General features: G+C 56.6%; 1 protein-coding gene across 3 annotated transcripts in view; it reads right to left on the bottom strand.

Moving 5' to 3' along the window:
- Positions 1 to 206: 206 nt before the first annotated feature.
- Positions 207 to 17,513, bottom strand: part of STRA6 (signaling receptor and transporter of retinol STRA6) — a 35,073-nt gene continuing 17,766 nt past the window's right edge. For all 3 annotated transcript variants that reach the window (XM_010332039.3, XM_010332040.3, XM_010332038.3), the window contains exons 7-19: positions 16,713 to 16,879; positions 14,879 to 15,001; positions 12,207 to 12,271; positions 11,948 to 12,024; positions 11,623 to 11,684; positions 9,646 to 9,808; positions 5,658 to 5,733; positions 4,556 to 4,689; positions 3,025 to 3,142; positions 2,840 to 2,941; positions 2,020 to 2,183; positions 1,510 to 1,665; positions 207 to 967 (exon numbers count right to left, since the gene is read on the bottom strand). In XM_010332039.3, the coding sequence (XP_010330341.1) occupies positions 804 to 967; positions 1,510 to 1,665; positions 2,020 to 2,183; positions 2,840 to 2,941; positions 3,025 to 3,142; positions 4,556 to 4,689; positions 5,658 to 5,733; positions 9,646 to 9,808; positions 11,623 to 11,684; positions 11,948 to 12,024; positions 12,207 to 12,271; positions 14,879 to 15,001; positions 16,713 to 16,879 (1,571 nt within the window). In that variant the 3' untranslated portion in view covers positions 207 to 803. The remainder of the gene's footprint in view (positions 968 to 1,509; positions 1,666 to 2,019; positions 2,184 to 2,839; positions 2,942 to 3,024; positions 3,143 to 4,555; positions 4,690 to 5,657; positions 5,734 to 9,645; positions 9,809 to 11,622; positions 11,685 to 11,947; positions 12,025 to 12,206; positions 12,272 to 14,878; positions 15,002 to 16,712; positions 16,880 to 17,513) is intronic.

The following is a 17,513-nucleotide window of genomic DNA, read 5'->3' as shown; positions in this document are numbered from 1 at the left end:
CTCAGGGTGGCATTAAAGGGTCTCCACTGTCTTTGTCACCCACAGGGATGCAGCTACAGGTTCTCTCTGCCTTCTACCCAGTGTCTGGCCCAGCATGTGACCAGGACACCCCGGGCCCACCCAAGCCCTATCCCCATCGAGGCACAGTGCCGATGTACTGAGTGTGGGCGGGCTTTCCCTCCATACCCCTCCCGCTATGAGGACAGTTTCTCAGGAACAAGTTTATTGCAGGGAACACACTAACCTCTTTCATAATCGCCAAAGGCATAAAAACTACAAAAATATCTGGCTCTCGAGTGCGGGCGGCTCGGTGTGGGACCTGGTCTGAGTCGTGACTTGGGCTGCCCTGCAGCCAGAGGCCAGGGAGCCTTCCAGCCACTCCCCAGAGACGGCCGCGGAACGGAACGGGCGAGGAAGCGCCTTGGCCGCTTCCACAGCATGAAGGCCAAGGCTGAGGCGGGGGCTGAGCGGGAATGATTCCAGCAAAGGGCTTCATCGAGGCCCTTCAAGGCTGGTGGCAGAGCCAGGGTGGGGAGAGGCCTGGATGTGGCCGTCCCGGCTCGACTGGTTCCTGGAGCAAGGCCCTAACCCACCAGTTTCTTCGAAAGCCCTGCTGGCTCTCCTGTGGCCAAGTGGGTGGAGCAGAGGCCTCCTGAGGCTCCCAGTGCAGACAGACCTCCATACAACCACGGTGATCCAGGCTGCATGGCCCAGGTGATGCTGCGAGAGCCGGGGAGGGAGGAGGATGGTGGGTGGGAACGCGCCTCAACACAGACAGGCAGGTGGGTTGGCCTTCCCTGCGCTCAGGGCTGGGCACCATTGGCACCCAACAGGGCCGTCTTCCGGAAGGCCTGCAGGGTTGGGTTGTGCAGCAGCGTGTAGGCCAGACCCCAGCGAGCCCTGCCGCGGCCGGCCCTGGGCCCTGCTCCCTTGGCCGTGGAGTCCTTTGTCTGCAGCAGCTGCATCCCTGAGAGAGACGGACTTTCTGTGAGTCACTCAACAAACACCCAGCCAAGTCTCCCCTGGCCCTCGGACCTGAGCAGAGAGCCTGAAAATCCCAGGCGTAGAGCAGGTGGTGAGGCTTAGGATGGCCCCTGCAGGCAGCGCATGGAAGTGGGGAGTGACGTCTGTGGGTAGACTGGAAGCGGGGTGGGACAAGGGCCTGGAGCTGGCTTCGTGTCCCCTCCCTACTACACACTTCTGGGCAGAAGGAAAGGAGGAGGTCATAGTCCCTGCCCCGAGGGAGAAGTGGGGGCAATGACGGAGCCCCTAAGCAAGGCAGCGGTTTCATTCCCTCCGTGTGCACACTCAGGGTGTGTGTATGTGTGTGTTCACACCACGGAAAAAATTACCCTGAGATCAGACCAGGAGGGGCGACCAGGGGCAGCCAAGGGAGAGAGGAAGTGAAAAACTTCCTGGCGCCTACTCTGAGTGCTGGGGAGGGGCACACATCCTTCCTGGGAGAAGCTGGGTAGGCTCTATTCCCCCCATCCCAGCGGGAGGCCGCACCTTCGTCTTCTTCCCCGGGTCTGAGGCTGTCCTTGGGGGCTGCCGTGGTCCTGGGTGGGAGGCTCCGTGATTGCAGGAGCAGGGAGCAGAAAGCTGTCATGGCTGGATGCGACTGGCTGACCTCAATCTTCAAGAAGTTTCGGTAGGTGTAGTAGCCTGGGGTGGGGTGGCGGATGGCAGTGCTGGGGGAGCAGGGGCCAGACTAGAGGCACCCAGACATCCTCTAACACACACACACACACACACACACACACACACACAGTGCACGTGCACAGCCCGCATCCAAGCTTGTAGACACGCCGCCTGGGCACAGTGGACCTGCTAGAACACCCCACGCCCAGCGCGCATGCTGCAGAACCACGCGAGGCACAGCGCAGGGGCACTCAGGTGGCACATGCAGCAGCAGACATCGGGAGAACTGACCATCTGGCATGGGCCTGGGGCAGGGTGGACGCCTTCCTCACTGCCTGGGTGGCCTCAGCAACCCTCCAGCCCGACCCATGACCTTACCAGGGTCAAGAGTGGCGGCTCTGGGTGGCAGCAGGCTGAGGTCCATCTGGCCGAGGTGGATGGTGTTGTAGACGGCAGAGAGGAGCACTCGCCACGTGGCCATTACGGCCCCGACCAGCACATTGAGGGGGAAGAGAAGGAAGGTGGCTGCATAGAGCACTCTCCTGGGGCGGGAGAAGAAAGCTGAGGCAGCCCCTCCCCCAGAGCCCCTCCCCAGGGTCAGGCTCAGACCTGGATGCCCAGAACGGTGCGCCCACCATTTACTGCTGTGTCTTCTGTGCAACCCACCCTGGGCAAGGCCTTCTCTCTTTCAACCCACCACCCTGGGAGACGGGAAACTGAGGCCCAGGGAGATTAGGTAACTTAGCCAAGGCTGTCAGCTATTCAGTGGTAGAGCTGGGCTTTAAGTCCAGGTCCGTCTGGGTCTTTCTATGACCCTGATGGCTTCTGGGTCCCCTGTGTGCTAATTCCAAGTTCCCCCGGGAGCCAAGGCTCTCTCACAGCCTCGTCACCTGACATGGATCTTCCTTGCTACAAAGTGGGGAGGGGCATGGTTTTGAGGAAGCAGAGGACCCAGGTGACAGCAGTGCTGACTGATTCCCAAAGCAACAAAGGCTCATGGAGGTACCTCTGGCCCCATGCCAGAAATAGACATTGTCCCTTTTCCCTATGGGTAACGTGAGCTCTTTCTACTACCTTCTGGGCTCCTTGATAGGGAGAGGGGAGAGATGGCAGTGGAGGGAGAAGGACACAAAAAGAGAACGACGCTGAAGAAGAGGCTGAGGGCCTGAGGGAGCCACAAGCCCAGGTGCCTCCTCACCGGTTGGTCAGCTGTGGGTGACCATCACGAGTCTCCAGGAAGACCCAATGGGCTGCCATATTCTGCAGGGTCACAGCCAGGGCCAGAGTCAGCCAGAAGGGCCTGCCAATGGGAAGGAGAGGTGGTCACCGCTAGCGGACCTCCAAGAAGGAGTCCCCGAGCCCTCCAGGTCCTGCGTCACTCACCACGAGGACTCCAGGGAGCGGAAGAGCAGGAGGTTCCTGCCGTGGAGCACAGGCATGAACACCAGGAAGGCCAGGGCCGTGGTTCCCAGGAAGAAGATGATCTGCTGTACCAGGAGCCCTGCCCGGGGCAGGAGTGGCACGGGGACAGACGACAGGTTCTATGAAAGTTGGCCATCTCCGCCACCCCCAGAACCAGGGGCTTTGGAATTGGGCAGCCTGGTCTTAGATCTCTGCTCTGCCACTGCATAGCTATCCTGCCTTGAACAAGTCACTTTTCCTCTCGGAGCCTTAGTTTCTTCCTCTGTAAAATGGGGATAATAGTCCCTACCTCAGAGGCGGTTATAAGGATCCGATGAGATAACATCTGTGGAAACTCTTAAAATCACCAAGTACTGTGCAAATGTTATTTCCCTCCAGCCTCTCCTGAGTTTGTGTTACTGCGGGATAAGACTACATTTTAAACGGATGTTTGCAATCCTTCAAGCCAGAACCTGGCATACGGTAGGTGCCCGAGGACTGTCTATGGGAATAATCTGGCCAGTTGATGAGAGGACGATGCCTGGAGCCTAAGGGCCACCAAGAACAGACACTGCGACCTCCGTCCTTGTAATTCCTCTGCTCCTTTACCGTCCTTCTCCTCCCACTAGGAGGTGAGAACGGAAGGAACTGGAGGGAGAGAGACAAGGCCCTTGGATGTGCAATGCTGGTCACAGCCCCTCGCCCTGCAGAGTGCCCCTCTCACTGCAGTACCCAAGGGGAGAGTCAGAAACCCGGGACTGGGAGGGGTCCTGGAAGGTTATCTGGTCCAACTCTCTCAGGGCAGGACCCCCTTTGCAGACTCCAACAATATCCATGGAACCCTGCTTGCATACCTCCAGTGACAGGGATCTCATTACCTCTGTAGGTAGCCTATTGTGGCACAGTTCCTTCTTTTTTCTTTTTCTTTTTTTTTTTTTTTTTTTTTTTTGTATGGAGTCTCGCTCTGTCACCAGGCTGGAGTGCAGTGGCTCAATCTCGGCTCACTGCAACCTCTGCCTCCAGGGTTCAAGCGATTCTCCTGCCTCAGCCTTCTGAGTAGCTGGGACTTCAGGTGCAGGCCACCACACCTGTCTAATTCTTTGTATTTCTAGTAGGGACGGGGGTTCACTGTGTTAGCCAGGATGATCTCGATCTCCTGACCTCGTGATCTGCCTGCCTCGGCCTCCCAAAGTGCTGGGATTACAGGCGTGAGCCACCGCGCCCGGACCGCTACAGCCCTTTTTTAAGCAGGAATGTACTATCTTGAATTTGACACCTCCAGACCTGGGTCCACCCCCAGGAGGGAACTCATTCAATTTCCTGAGGGCTCCTGTACCCCCATCCTGAGTAAGCTTCCTAAGGGCAGGGAAGACAGGGGGGTCCCTCCTCTTGCTTTGCCCCAGAGCAAGTACAAACTCTGAGGGCAGTGCTTATAAGCACGCTTCTCCACTGGGGCCAGGGTCCGAGGTGGGGCCCAGTCCAAGGCTGGCTGTGGCGGGCACAGGGGACTTACCAAAGCAGATAAAGGCTGTCTGGTAGGCACTGAAGCTCATCCAACAGAATATGGCTTGGCGGGAGGGATGGGGACTCCGGTGCAGGGGACTCAGGTCCAGGGCAGCGCCTCGGTGCAGAGCTTGAAGATTGGTCCTGGGGTTGGAACCAGGGAGGCAGAGACCTCAGAGAGAAACACGCTCTCCCTAAATCCTCCTCTGGGCCAGCAACTGGCCAAACTTCCAATAGAATTTCAACCCACAGCCATCAGCAGGTAAGCCCACAACTGCGGGAGCTGGGAGGAGGCCAGTAACCCGACCCGGGAAGTCAGGGAGGGCTTCCTGGAAGAGGTGATATCTGGGCAGACTTAAAGGGTGAACGAGGAAGACAAAACCAGGCAGAAGGCTCAACTTGAGCCAAGTCAGAAAAGTGAGAAACAACAGTGAGAATGGAAGTGACACACAGCGCAGCCACCAGCGATCGAGGTGAGGCGGGCACTGGCTGGGGAGCCTTGAATGCCAGGAGAAGGAGGTGATGGTCTGTGGAAAAGGATTCCTGGGAGGAGCTCTGAGGCCTGGCACGTGCACAGGACGCTCGGGCCGGTTCTCTGACGTGGGTTAGTGCCCGGGCTGCCCCTTCCCTCACCACTCACTGCTGCAGGGCAAGCGAGGCGGCATGGTGAGACCCGCACTGCCTCTCCAGTGCCCTGTGCCTCCAGGCCAGCTGTCACCCACACTCTCACACGGCAGGGCCACCCCAGCCTCTGCTGTCACCTCCACAGTCCTCACCTCCTACCTCTTCTTCCATTTCCAGGCACGTGCAGCCTCCCCAGGCCGCCTTCCCTCTCATCCAGCCCACCCGGTGGGCCCTACTCCGAGGGCAAGCTCCACGCGCCGCCCTGAGTTGGTAGTACCCTGTGTCCTGCATACTCACAGACGTTTCCCCAACGAGACAGGAAGGTCCAGGGGTGGCCCCAGCCCCACCTTCTCCCTCCACCGGAGGCGGCCACACTCAGGTGGGCTCGGTGACAGCCTGGGCCGGCAGAGCCCGTCCCTCCCCGCAGGCCCACAGGACCCCACTCCTTCCCCACCGCTGCGCTGGGTGAGCCGGAGCCTGCCACTCACCTGTGTGTCACCAGCGAGCGCATCAGGACCAGGAAGGTCAGTGAGCAGGACAAGACCAAGGCCGAGACGTAGCAAACTGGTGGACAGAGAGGGAGCGCAGGGAGCGGTCAGGGCCTGGGGGGGTCTCCTCGGGGCCTCTGAACCCCTGCCAGGGTGCTGCCTGCCCCACACCACACTCTGAGTGGAGGTCTCTTGGGCCCATCCCGACTCTCAGATCCAGTGTAAGCCAATGACTTCGGCCACCCATTCTTCCCAGTGATACGCAGTGGCCAAGAGGTGAAAGCAGCTCTGAGCCTGCAGACCTGGTCCCCACCCTGCCGTTGCTGCCTCCATGGCTGTGGGACCCCCATCCAACCTGGCATCTGCCTCCAGCTCCACCGCTCCTTGGCCATGTGGCCTTCAGGAGGGCACTCCATCTCCCCAGGCTCCCACTGGCTTGTGAACATCCTGCCCGGCGCGCTGTTGTGCTGCCCGGCTCCCAGGATCACGTGAGCCGTAAGTCCCATCCAGGTCTGCACTAACGGCCCTCATTCAGAGCATAGAGGGTCTGAGTCCACACCAGTGTGGCCTGAGTCCATCGGAATAAGGGAGGCAGCCGCTGTCGCCCAGCCCCCTCCCTGGCCATGCACGCAATGAGTGTATGCATGACGGTGTGTCGTGAACAAGCCCGGGCGTTTAAGAAATTCAGGGGTGCAGGCTGCAACTCTCCCACCTGACATCCAACCTGATCTGTGACAGCAGACTGCCACAGTAACCCCACGAGGTTAGACAGAAGGACTGTTCCCACTGGGCTGAAGAAGAAACAGGCGCAGAGAGAGGGCTTTTGCCCAGCCAGCCACGCTGCTAGGAATGAGAGAGTGAGGTGTGCCACCGTTTCCAAGCAGATCCAGAATAAGTCCGGGATGCCTGCACCCTGGTCTCATCAGTTAACCCAGGAAAGTGTTCCTGGTGCTCGTGTTATCACCAGAATCTCAAGTGCAGGGACGGCAAACACAGAAAAGGCGAATGCTAGTTCTACATAGCCGCGGGGCTTAGAGCGGTGGGTCTCATCACTGCCGGTGCATTAGGATCTCCTGGAGCTGCTAAAACCTGCCCATGGCCCAGGCTGCACCCAAACCAGTTCAATCAGGATTTCTGTGGGTGGGACTTAGCCTCAGCCGTGAAGGCAACACTGATGATTCAGTGTGCAGTCAGAGCTGACAGCCACTGCTCTGGGGGCTTTCCGAAGGCAGAGCCTTCATGATGTATACTCATCAGCAACAAACTGAAATCAGTCAATCAACTTACATTTCTTGGGTGCTTACTACAGTGTCTCTCAAACCTCACTTGCATCACAACCACTGGGACTGTAATCCCAGCACTTTGGGAGGCTGAGGCTGGTGGATCACCTGAGGTCAGAAGTTCGAGACCAGCCTGACCAATATGGTGAAATCTCGTCTCTACTAAACATACAAAAATTAGCTGGGCGTGGTGGCAGGCACCTGCTATCCCAGCTACTCGGGAGGCTAAGACAAGAGAATTGCTTGAACCTGGGAGGTGGAGGTTGCAGTGAGCCGAGATGGTGCCACTGCACTCCATCCAGGTGACAGAATGAGACTGTCAAAAAAAAAAAAAAAAAAGGAAAAAAGAAAAAATTCACTGGGAGAGCTGTTCCATCATGGAGGCTGGCCCCACTCTGAGAGCTTCCAATTCAGTAGGTCTGGCATGGGGCCTGAGCCTGGGGAATGTTAAAGTCACCAGATAGTTCCCAGATTCAGCCAGGGCTGAGAATGATGCTACAGAAACCCAGGCTCTTCGGCCAGTCCCTTGTTCCTGCCTCCAGGACCCTCACGGGACACTGTTCTCAGAAGCGAGGTTGGGAGAAAGCCATGGGCATGCACTGCTCCAGCCTCCACAGTGCCCCTGCTGGGGCCAGCTGGGCTGCAGTGAGGGCACATTCTAGACAGTCTGCTGCCAGGAAGGGAGCAGCCCTCTTGCAGAGGCTGGCCTGGTGGTGCATAGGCTAACACAGGCTGAAGGGTTAGCAGGCCCCTTGGCCATGGGCCCAGCCTCTGATCTCCAGCCATCTACCTCCTACCTCTCTCTCCCTCCACGGGTTCCCAACTTGGGCCCCCCAAACCCCAGCACCTACACAATCTTCCTGCTATTTTCCACCTCTGGGATCCTCCTTTGGGGATGGATCTGTCTTCCCTCATGTGACTGAGGGCCGCAAGGCCAAGCGTTCCTTTTTCCTGCCAGTGCTCATTTTGCAGGTGGGGAAACTGAGCTCAGGAGAGGTAAAGCGCTTTGCCCAAGGTCACTCAGCTTGTAAGTGATGGAGCAGAGACTCTCATCTGGTTTGCCTGACTCCCCGTCTGAGCTCTCTGTGAACGAGGCTATGGTCCAAGTGCTGCGTGGCAGTCCCAAGAGAAGCTCTGAGCTCAGAAGACATTAGCTCCTTAGGCGAAGGACAGACCAAGGGATACTCGAGCCCATGTGGCGGGGTGGCTTTGGCTACATCTTGAATCCTCCTGGGCTTCAGTATTCCTCATCTGCAAACTGAGAGGGTAAATGCTGCTCTATTTGGCACAAGAAGATCCCAAGTGGGAGCCTTTGAGCTTGGAAACTGCAACATGCAATTATAAACATAAGGCGTGATGAGCAGAAGCAGAGTCAGCCCTTCGCTCTGGACGTGTCTCTTCTTGCTTCTGAGCCTCAGTTGCTTGCTCTGTGAGCTGGGATCAATGATGCTACAGGGTCACTGTGATCAAGGGTCTGAGGTTGGCTGTGGGCTGACCTGGACTGTGTCTGCACCTGCCTATGACCCAGGTTGCCTATGACCCAGCTGAAAATGACCCCTGGAGAGGTCGTTTTCAGCTCGCCCGGAATTTGTCACCTGTCCAGTTTGTGGGTCCCAGCGACAGGTCCAGGGCAGCCTCTAGTACGGGAACTGAGGTGCTCAGGGAGATGGTGGAGGTGGTCAGGGAAGGAAGCGGTCACTGCATGCACCTCTGCCCACCCCCTACTCCCTGCCCCCACCATGGCCAGCACACCCAGGTCTGTGGGATGAGGATGACGTTAATGGCCAGGCACAGCTGCGGAGCAGCCACACCTCCACCTGCAACACTGACAGCCCTCGCTCTGACCATCGCATGTTACTCCTCAGAAGCCGGAGGCCTGTCTGTCCCAGCCCGGGGCCCCCAAGTCAGTTGAGGGTGCTTGCCTCACAAGTCGTGACCACCAGGCTTTGTCTCAAATAGAGCAGCTTTTACTCTCTAAGTTTGCAGATGGAGAGAGCCCCCATCAGGCTGCAGGAGCCCTGCGTTCTCTTGGCTGCACTCTGCCCTGTTGGCTGGCCTCAGGCAAGGTCCTCCATGTGCGTCAAGTGGGGCCACTTCTCAGTCCCCTCCACAGGGCTGTTGGGAGCGCCCAGGAGGCAGAGTAGGTAGGTAGCTGCAGGATGCATCAGACCACAGGAGGGGAGGCCGGGATGGTTCCCTGGTTCAGGAGCTCATTGTCAGAGGAAAGGCGAAAGGAGATGGCTCCAGAAGACAGGGAGTAGGGAAGAGAAAGCATGCCTCCTGCCCAGCGCCAGCCCCCTGCCCAGCGCCAGCCCCCTGCCATGAGGATTCGCTCAGGAATCCTCAGCGTCCCCGTCACCATCTTCTTCCTCCTTCCCCACCCTCAGCTCACCCATCCTTCCTCATTTCCATGCCCAGAGAGTTGGTCTGAGACACTGGGGCGGCGTGGGGAGATGCCACAGAAGCAGGCAAGGGGCAGGAGCTGCTGAGATGTCCCTCCAGGTTTCACGGAAGCTCAGAACTAGAAGCGCCAACTGCCCCAATTTGGAGATGAGGCGACCGAGACCCAGGGAGGGGAAGGATGGGGGCTGGGCAGAGGTGCGTGTCCAAGGGCGCCCAGTGTGTCCATGGCTGACTAGCACGCAGACCTTGCATCTCCCAGCTTTCATTCCCCACCGCAGCCCTCAGGGGCTCCCTGGAGGCCTCACCTTCCAGAGCCCACAGATGGTGCTTCACCAGCTCCACCACCTCCTGCTTGTCCTGGGAGAGCACGATCCCAAAGCCGGCCAGCAGGTAGGAGACATCCGTGGTGACTCCTGCCCTCACCTTCTGGATGGTGGGGACCACGCCCACCAGCAGCAGCAGAGCCACCTGGAAGAGCCCCGCGGTGAGGGCGCCATCCCAGGAAAAGCGTTTTCTGTGCTAACAGGGGAGACTTGCGGGAAGAAACCGGCAGCACACAGGCTGCAGCCACGTGCCACCGCCCATCAGTGTTCTCATCGGCCCGTACAGCAGGTCCTCATGCCGCTAAATGAGGACATTACACAGGAGCAATTATAGCTTAACAGGCCACAGGCACACCTTCAAGCGCCATAACTGCGTACAGTCGGCCCTGCGGGTCTGTGGGCTCCACATCCACAACCAACCAATTCAATCAAGCACAGATCAAAAATATTTGGGGAAAAACCCCACAGTAAAAAATAACACTGTATCACGTCTGTAATCCCAGCACTTTGGGAGGCCGAGGTGGGCTGATCACCTGAGGTCCGGAGTTCGAGACCAGCCTGACCAACATGGAGAAACCCGTCTCTACTAAAAATACAAAGTTAGCCACGTGTGGTGGCGCGTGCCTGTAATCTCAGCTACTTGGGAGGCCGAGGCAGGAGAATCGCTTGAACCCGGGAGGCGGAGGTTGCGGTGAGCCGAGATCGCACCATTACGCTCCAGCCTGGGCAACAACAGCAAAACTTCGTCTCAAAACCCCCCAAAAAACAATGTAATACAAATAGCACAAATAATACAGTGGGACAACTATTTACATAGCACCTTTGTTAGGTATTACAAGTAATCTAGAGATAGCGAGGTATGTTGGAGCATGCGTGTAGGCTATTTGCAAATACTACACCACCGCACATCAGAAATTGGAGGCTTCGTATTTTGATATGGAGGGGTGTCCTGGAAATCCACCTCTGATGCTGAAGGACGGCTGTGTCTGTACCTTTATTTCCTCATCACCTATCTATCTAAACTTCGGAATGTAAAATTTCCGGTTTCTCTATGCTGCTGAATGTAAATGGGCACAGGCATTAAAGCTAGACGGCGTTGGATTCCAACTTTGGCTCCGCTGAGATATTAGCTGTGCAGAAAGGTGGCCAAGTCAAATTCACCTCGCTGAGCTTCCCTTCTCCCCGTCTGTAAAGTGGGGCAAACCATACCTACCTCCCAGGATTTTAATTGTTGTTGTTTTTCTTGGAGGTGGTGAGGCAGAGTTTATCAAACACGTTATCTCACTAAATCTTCCCAACTACTCAAAGAGGAAAGTGATTCTATTTCCTCCTTTTTGCAGATGAGCTAACAGGTTCAGAGAGGTTAAATAACTTGCCCAAGGTCACACAGGAGGTAAATAATGGAGCTAGGATTTCTTTTTTTTTTTTTTTTTGAGACGGAGTTTCGCTCTTGTTACCCAGGCTGGAGTGCAATGGCGTGATCTCGGCTCACCGCAACCTCCGCCTCCTGGGCTCAGGCAATTCTCCTGCCTCAGCCTCCTAAGTAGCTGGGATTACAGGCATGCACCACCACGCCCAGCTAGTTTTTTTGTATTTTTAGTAGACACGGGGTTTCACCATGTTGACCAGGATGGTCTCGATCTTTCGACCTCGTGATCCACCCGCCTCGGCCTCCCAAAGTGCTGGGATTACAGGCTTGAGCCACCGCGCCCGGCCGGAGCTAGGATTTCAATTCGCGTTTACATGGCCTCCAAAATGAATGCACTGGGTCACTGTGTGAGTCCAGGAGTGAACACCCCTGCCCTTATGGGGAAGCCAGAATTCCCAAGATGGCTGGCAGCAGCTGGCCAGGATTCTGGATGGGGCACCTGGAGAGCTGAGTTGGGCCGGAGCTGCTCCGGGCTTGGGGTAGAGGGCAGGGCTCCAGAGGCAGATGGTAGTAGAGGGTGCGGAACACACCTGGTATATGGCTGTCCCTGTCAGGGTGGCTGAAAGCACCAGCTTCAGGGGGAGACGGAATCCTGCAGTCCTCAAAAGAAGAAGTGTGAGAATAGCACCACTGAGGCCAGAGAGTCCTCCTCCCTCCCAAGAGGCCCAGGAAAAGAGCCAGCAGGACCCTGGATGACCAAGGCCGGGCCAGGGTCTTCCCCCTGTCCTGAGCTGGCAGTTGTCCCTCTGGATGGCAAGGATTCCGGGAGCAGGAGCCAGTCCTCCACTGCAGCCGTTCTGTGCAAGGGAGGGTAACGTCCCCTGTCACGCTTGGCCTCAGCTCCCAACCCCATACCTGGCTGTGGAGTGTAGACGCAGTGTCTCAAGCGGACCCGGGCCCAGGACAGGAAGCCATGCTTGGAGGTGTGGGAGCTGCAGAAAGACCCAGGCAGGTGCAGGGTCCTCAGGGAAAGTCCCTTCCCGGAGACCCAGCCCCCAGCAGCTGGTCATTCCGCCCCTCTGCCCCTGCTGCGCTGTCCAGTGCTAGCTTCCCAAGCACAGCTGTTAACCAGCCCCCATCCACCAGCCCACAGAGCGTGTGCAAGAGACCCCACCTGCTTCCCAGCTTCTTCCTGCAAAGTAGGTTCCTCAGATATTCCTGAGAGTGGTTCTGCAGCCCCTGTGGAGACAGACAATTAGACGAGCAGATGAGAACTGCCTGGAGCCATCCGTGGGGCCTTGACTCAGGGAACCAGAGTGTTCACTCAGCAGGTGCTCCATAAAAATCTCTTGGCCATGGCGGTGGTGGTGAGTGCAGAGGGGGCTGAGTTGTGGGGATGAGGTCCATGCACTCCAAAGCGTCTTTTTTCTCTCCCAAATACAAGGCCAGTCTCCTATCAAAGAGCCATCAATACCAGGAAGTTCTTCCTAAGATCTGTCTCCAACTCTCACCCGCTTTACTCAGTCACATCTCATCACCGATTCTTCCCACCCCCAGCCCTCTGGCCTCTGCTGGCTGAAACTGCGGCAGAGGGAAGCTTGTGTCCCACGGGCACATTCCAGGACGCCGGTGGGGGGTGGGGGGTCATTCCAGGTCAGACCCCCTCAGGCTTCTCCTCCTGCCACTACGCAAGGGAGATCACAAGGGTGACCAGATTTGTCTAAGCCACATTCCAGGCCTTAAGCTGCCTGTGAAGTGGCAGAGGCTCATGGGAAGATGGAGTGAGCACCCCTGCCCTGAATCACTGGGAAAACGCAGGCAATTGTCACCTGTTGCCATGACAACCCTGGGATCCAGGGCAGGAGTGGGTCAGCTCGAAGCTTGACGGGGGTCCTTTGAGACTTAAACCTCTTTGACCAAAGTCCAAAGAGGATTTTACACCTCCCCAGCCTAGGGAGGAAAGGCTGGTAATGGAGAGAGGAGTGGGGCGGTGGAAAGCCTGGAAGAGGAGGTAAAGGAACATGCCCTGGGGGGTGGGGGGATACCGCTCCATCTTCAGAGCCAGCTGTAAGAAAGGGGGAGACTCGGGCTTCCTCGAGGAGTGTGAGCATAGGAGGGCCGGAGCGGCAAGGGCTCAGACCTCCTTGCCTGCCAAGCGGGAGCCGAGCCCCGAGTCCTTGGGCCTTCTCAGACCAGAGTAGCCCGAGGGGGACCCAGGGCTCTCCAACCTGCCTCGGGATCTCACTCATTCTCTGGATTCAGTCTGACCTTGCCGAGTTAACACCCAGTCCCAGCCCCTCTGCTGAGCTCCAGACTTTGAGCGGCACACGCCTAGGACCAAGCATCGCCCCAGGAGCACCTGTTACTCCTCCATCTTCCCTGGCCCAGCAGCTGGCACCACCACCTAGTGCTGGCTGCCCACATGCCTCCATCAAGCCTTTCATTCTCCTGCCCTGTCTGAACAGGAGCCGCCTTTTTTCCTGAGTCTGTCCTTCCTTCCCCTGTGAGGGCCTCTGCAGAGATTTCCTCCTCCTCCGCTCCCACCAGAAAGAAGTCCCGGACTCCCGCCCCGCACCAGCAGTCCCAACCCCCCTGCACGTCTCACACTGCACTGTAGGTATTTGGTGCTGCCTCTGTGCCCCCTCCACGCGGGGAACTTCTGGAGGTCAGACACGAGTCCACCAGCTGCAAGTCCACAGCATCGAGCCCAGGGCCTGATGCGTGGTAGGTGCTTAGAAGGCGTTTTAGTAAGATCAAAGTATCTTCTAAGAATTCTCTCTTCCTACTGGGAGCGGGGGCTCACGCCTGTAATCCCAGCACTTTGGGAGGCCAAGGCGGATGCATCCTGAGACCAGCAGTTCGAGACCAGCCTGACCAACATGTGAAACCCCGTTTTCTAAAAATACAAAAATTAGCCGGGTGTGGTGGCGTGTGCCTATAGTCCCAGCTACTCAGGAGGCTAAGGCAGGACAATCTCTTGAACTCAGGAGGCGGAGGTTGCAGTGAGCCAAGACTGAGCCACTGCACTCCAGCCTGGGCCATAGAGCCACATTCCAGCTCAAAAAAAAAAAAAAAAAAAAAAAAAAAAAAAAAAATCCTCTCTTACCATGATGCATTCATCCACCCATCCTTCCTTCCATACATGTTTCCTTCGATTCATCCATTCATCCATCCATTCATCCATCCATCCATTCATCCAAAAATTCAGAAATATTTGCTGAGTATCTATTAAGGGCTAAGACCCATCCAGTGCTGCAAATATAATGAACAAAACAGACACAGAACCATCTCTTCCCCTTTACCCATGCTCTTTCCTGTGCCTTCTCCTTATTCTCTCCTTACTCTGGATTCTCCGTCATTCAGGCCCTTGCTAAAGTCTACCTCCTCTAGGAAGCCCTCCCAGCTCTCCCTTTTATATGAAATTCTTCAACCACACCCAACCTAGAGTTGATTCATAATGCAGTTCTGCCCTGGGCACTTCCTGAATCATCTCAGAATGTGCAGAACTGGGATTACACATAAGGCTCCAGGCTGTCTCTCCGGCCAGATCTCAGCGTTTCACAGACAGAGCTATGACTCTCCTGTCTTCTGACTCAATTCTGCTTTGTGGAGTCCCTATTATTCACACAGCTCAGTGCCATAGGTATCCTGGGTGCCAGTCTAGGGCCCGGCCAAGCCTTTGCCTGGGGAGGGAGGGCTAAGCAATCACTTAGCAAACATCTTCTGAGCATCTGTTCTGTGCTGGGCCTTACACCAAGCACAGCCACGTATCTGGGACCACAGAAACGGGGGCGTCGGGCTGTCTTGGGTACTGAGTAAGAGCTCATCCCAGGCCTGCCCCTTTACCTCGGAGTCTGCTCCTGTCCTGCGGCCGAAGCTTCTCACCAGCTGCACTGGGTACCAAAGGCTCAGGAATCCGAGGCCCAGCAGGAGAGGCAGGGAGGCCAGCAGGGAGTAGTACTTGTAGATCTGGACAGACAGACACACAGAAGACTACCTTCACTTTCTTGCCCCAGGCAAGAACCAGAACCCAATGCCCTTCCCACCTCGCACTAGGCCCTGAGGATGGTCTGGGCGGGGCGGGGGTGGGGATAGGGCTTCAGCACTATGGTTCCCAACCTGCTACCCAGCGCAAACCTGCCCACTTCCCCTTCCTGAGCTCTGCACAGATGCTCATCCCTCCCCCAGGCTCCCGGACCCACGCAGGCCTCAGAGCAGCCAAGAGGAGGAGGTCACTTGATCCTCTGATTCTCTCCAGCACCCCCCACCCCATGCCTCCCTGACCAAGGCTGGAATAAGGCCTGGAAGGGACCCCACTTTCTGTTTCTGTGTTCCCAGAACATTAGGAACAGTTCTGAAAATCACACCAATGCCCGCCTGTGCCTACATACAGTTTTCACTGGGCATCAGGAAAGGCTATGCCCTACTTCCCAGGGTTGAGGCCTTCCTGGGAGTGGGCCTTTTGTATACTCATTTATGTATCTTTTGGTTCAATATAGTTTTATTGAGAACTTAGTATGTGCCAGGTTCTATTCTAGATGGTGAAAAAGAGCCACCAGGTCCCCACTCTTTTTTTTTTTTTTTTTTTTAATGAGGCAGAGTCTTGCTCTGTTGCCCAGGCTGGAGTGCAATGGCATGGTCTTGACTCACTGCAGCCTCTGCCTTCCGGGTTCAAGCGATTCTCCTGCCTCAGCCTCCCTAGTAGCTGGGATTACAGGCACGAGCCACCATGCCTGGCTAATTTTTGTATTTTTAGTAGAGATGGGGTTTCATCATGCTGGCCAGGCTGGTCTCGAACTCTTGACCTCTTGATGTGCCCTCCTCGGCCTCCCAAAGTGCTGGGATTACAAGCATGAGCCACTGCACCCAGCTACCAAGTGCGCCCTATCAAAGCAACCTCCAAGTCTTTACCTCCACCCTGAGGGATTGGCGTTACCCGCTCCACGGATGGATGAAGAAACAGTCTAAGAAAGGTGGCACTGTTTCCCCAGGGCACTTGGTACCACCTGGCATCATTTTGTCTGTGTATTGTGTCTCTCCTTCTGAAATGACAGCTCTTGGGAGGCTACGGACTGTGTTTGTCTCGTTCACAGCTATAGTCCTGTGCCTGGAAATGTCCCTGGTGCAGAGTAGGTGCCTCAGATATGTTGTTGAACGAATGGGTGAGTGAGTGAATGAAGTGGTGAAGCTGGATTCGCACTCAGGATGTCTGGCTCTGAAGCCCGTACCATCCATCACTCTTCGGGTTCTAGACTGGACAGTTTCACAGCCCCAGCCAGCAGCCAGTGAACAGGGTTCTGAGCCCTCTGAGACCATCCCTGACTCCATCTTGCTTCGCGTCCATTCCCTCTCCAGCCTGATCCAAGGGAGGCTGAGGAATCACTCACACAGGAGTGGGGTGGGGGCATTTCAGGATTTCTCTTCCTCCTACTCTGCCCTCTTCCCCTTCTCTGCCCCCTCCTAGACTGAAAGCTCCTGAGGGCTGGGCCCAGCCACCTTGTTCCCTGCCTCTCCCGCAGAGCAGCCCAGCTTGGAAGGCGCACGTGTTTGAAGGTGTGGAATCCCACACGCAGTGGCAGCTGCAGGGCAGCCGTCAGAATCAGCGCTCCAAGGAGCCCCCTGGTTTGAGCAGGCTGTTCTGTGCACCCCTCTGCTCTAGGCCATTGTGATCAGCCCTTACCTTGGGAGTCTGGGGACACTCTGCCCTCTGCCAGACCTGGACCCCGAGGTGGGCCCAGGACAGCGTGCTGCCAAGCAGGTGTGCAGCTCTGTGACCAGCCGTGGCACAGGCGGCCAGTGGGTAGTAGAGGGCAGCGTAATAGAGCAGGCCCAGCATCTTCCAGGATCCTGGAGGGTGAAACAAGCAGAGACCCATGCTGGAGGGGCAGACATGGGGCCTGCCGTGAGCCCACCCAGGACTCTCTCCTGTCTCCAGCTCCCAAGACTTTCAGTATGTTCAGTGGGCAAGAGCCGTCGGTTCAAATCTAGGCTCTGACTACTCTCCAAGCTGAAGAGGGGAAACCCCACAAGTGCCGTGGCAAGGGTCTGAAGCCTCAGCCTGTTCTCGTATAAACATTGATTTAGAAGAGAATTAGAAATGTAGGCACATAGTTATTCCTTTATATAATCATATATAATCTTACAGTTACTTACAATCATAAAGATATATACTCAATATAACCTTTGATTTTACTAGTGACTATCGGGGTATGAAGCATGGAACTGAGGTGACACTGTGAACAAAGTGACCCTAAGGCAAGCTGCTCTGAGCCCTCTGTCACGCCCGCATAAGGGCTGCTGGAGGGCGCCTCGGCTGTGCGGCAGCGGCAGCGCTGGGAAAGCGCCCGCTGTTTAGCCAGCTAGGGAAGAAGACATCCAAAATGGCCGAGACATCTCCTTCCTGGGGAAGTTAGGAGAAAACTCCGCTCCTCCAGGCTCTTGTGGAGCAAGGCCTGACGGCTGGCAGGGAGGCCCACAGACA

The sequence above is a fragment of the Saimiri boliviensis genome, chromosome 2, assembly GCF_048565385.1.
Source record: "Saimiri boliviensis isolate mSaiBol1 chromosome 2, mSaiBol1.pri, whole genome shotgun sequence".
Taxonomy (NCBI): Eukaryota; Metazoa; Chordata; class Mammalia; order Primates; family Cebidae; genus Saimiri; species Saimiri boliviensis.
This window is presented reverse-complemented; position numbering and strand designations above follow the sequence as displayed.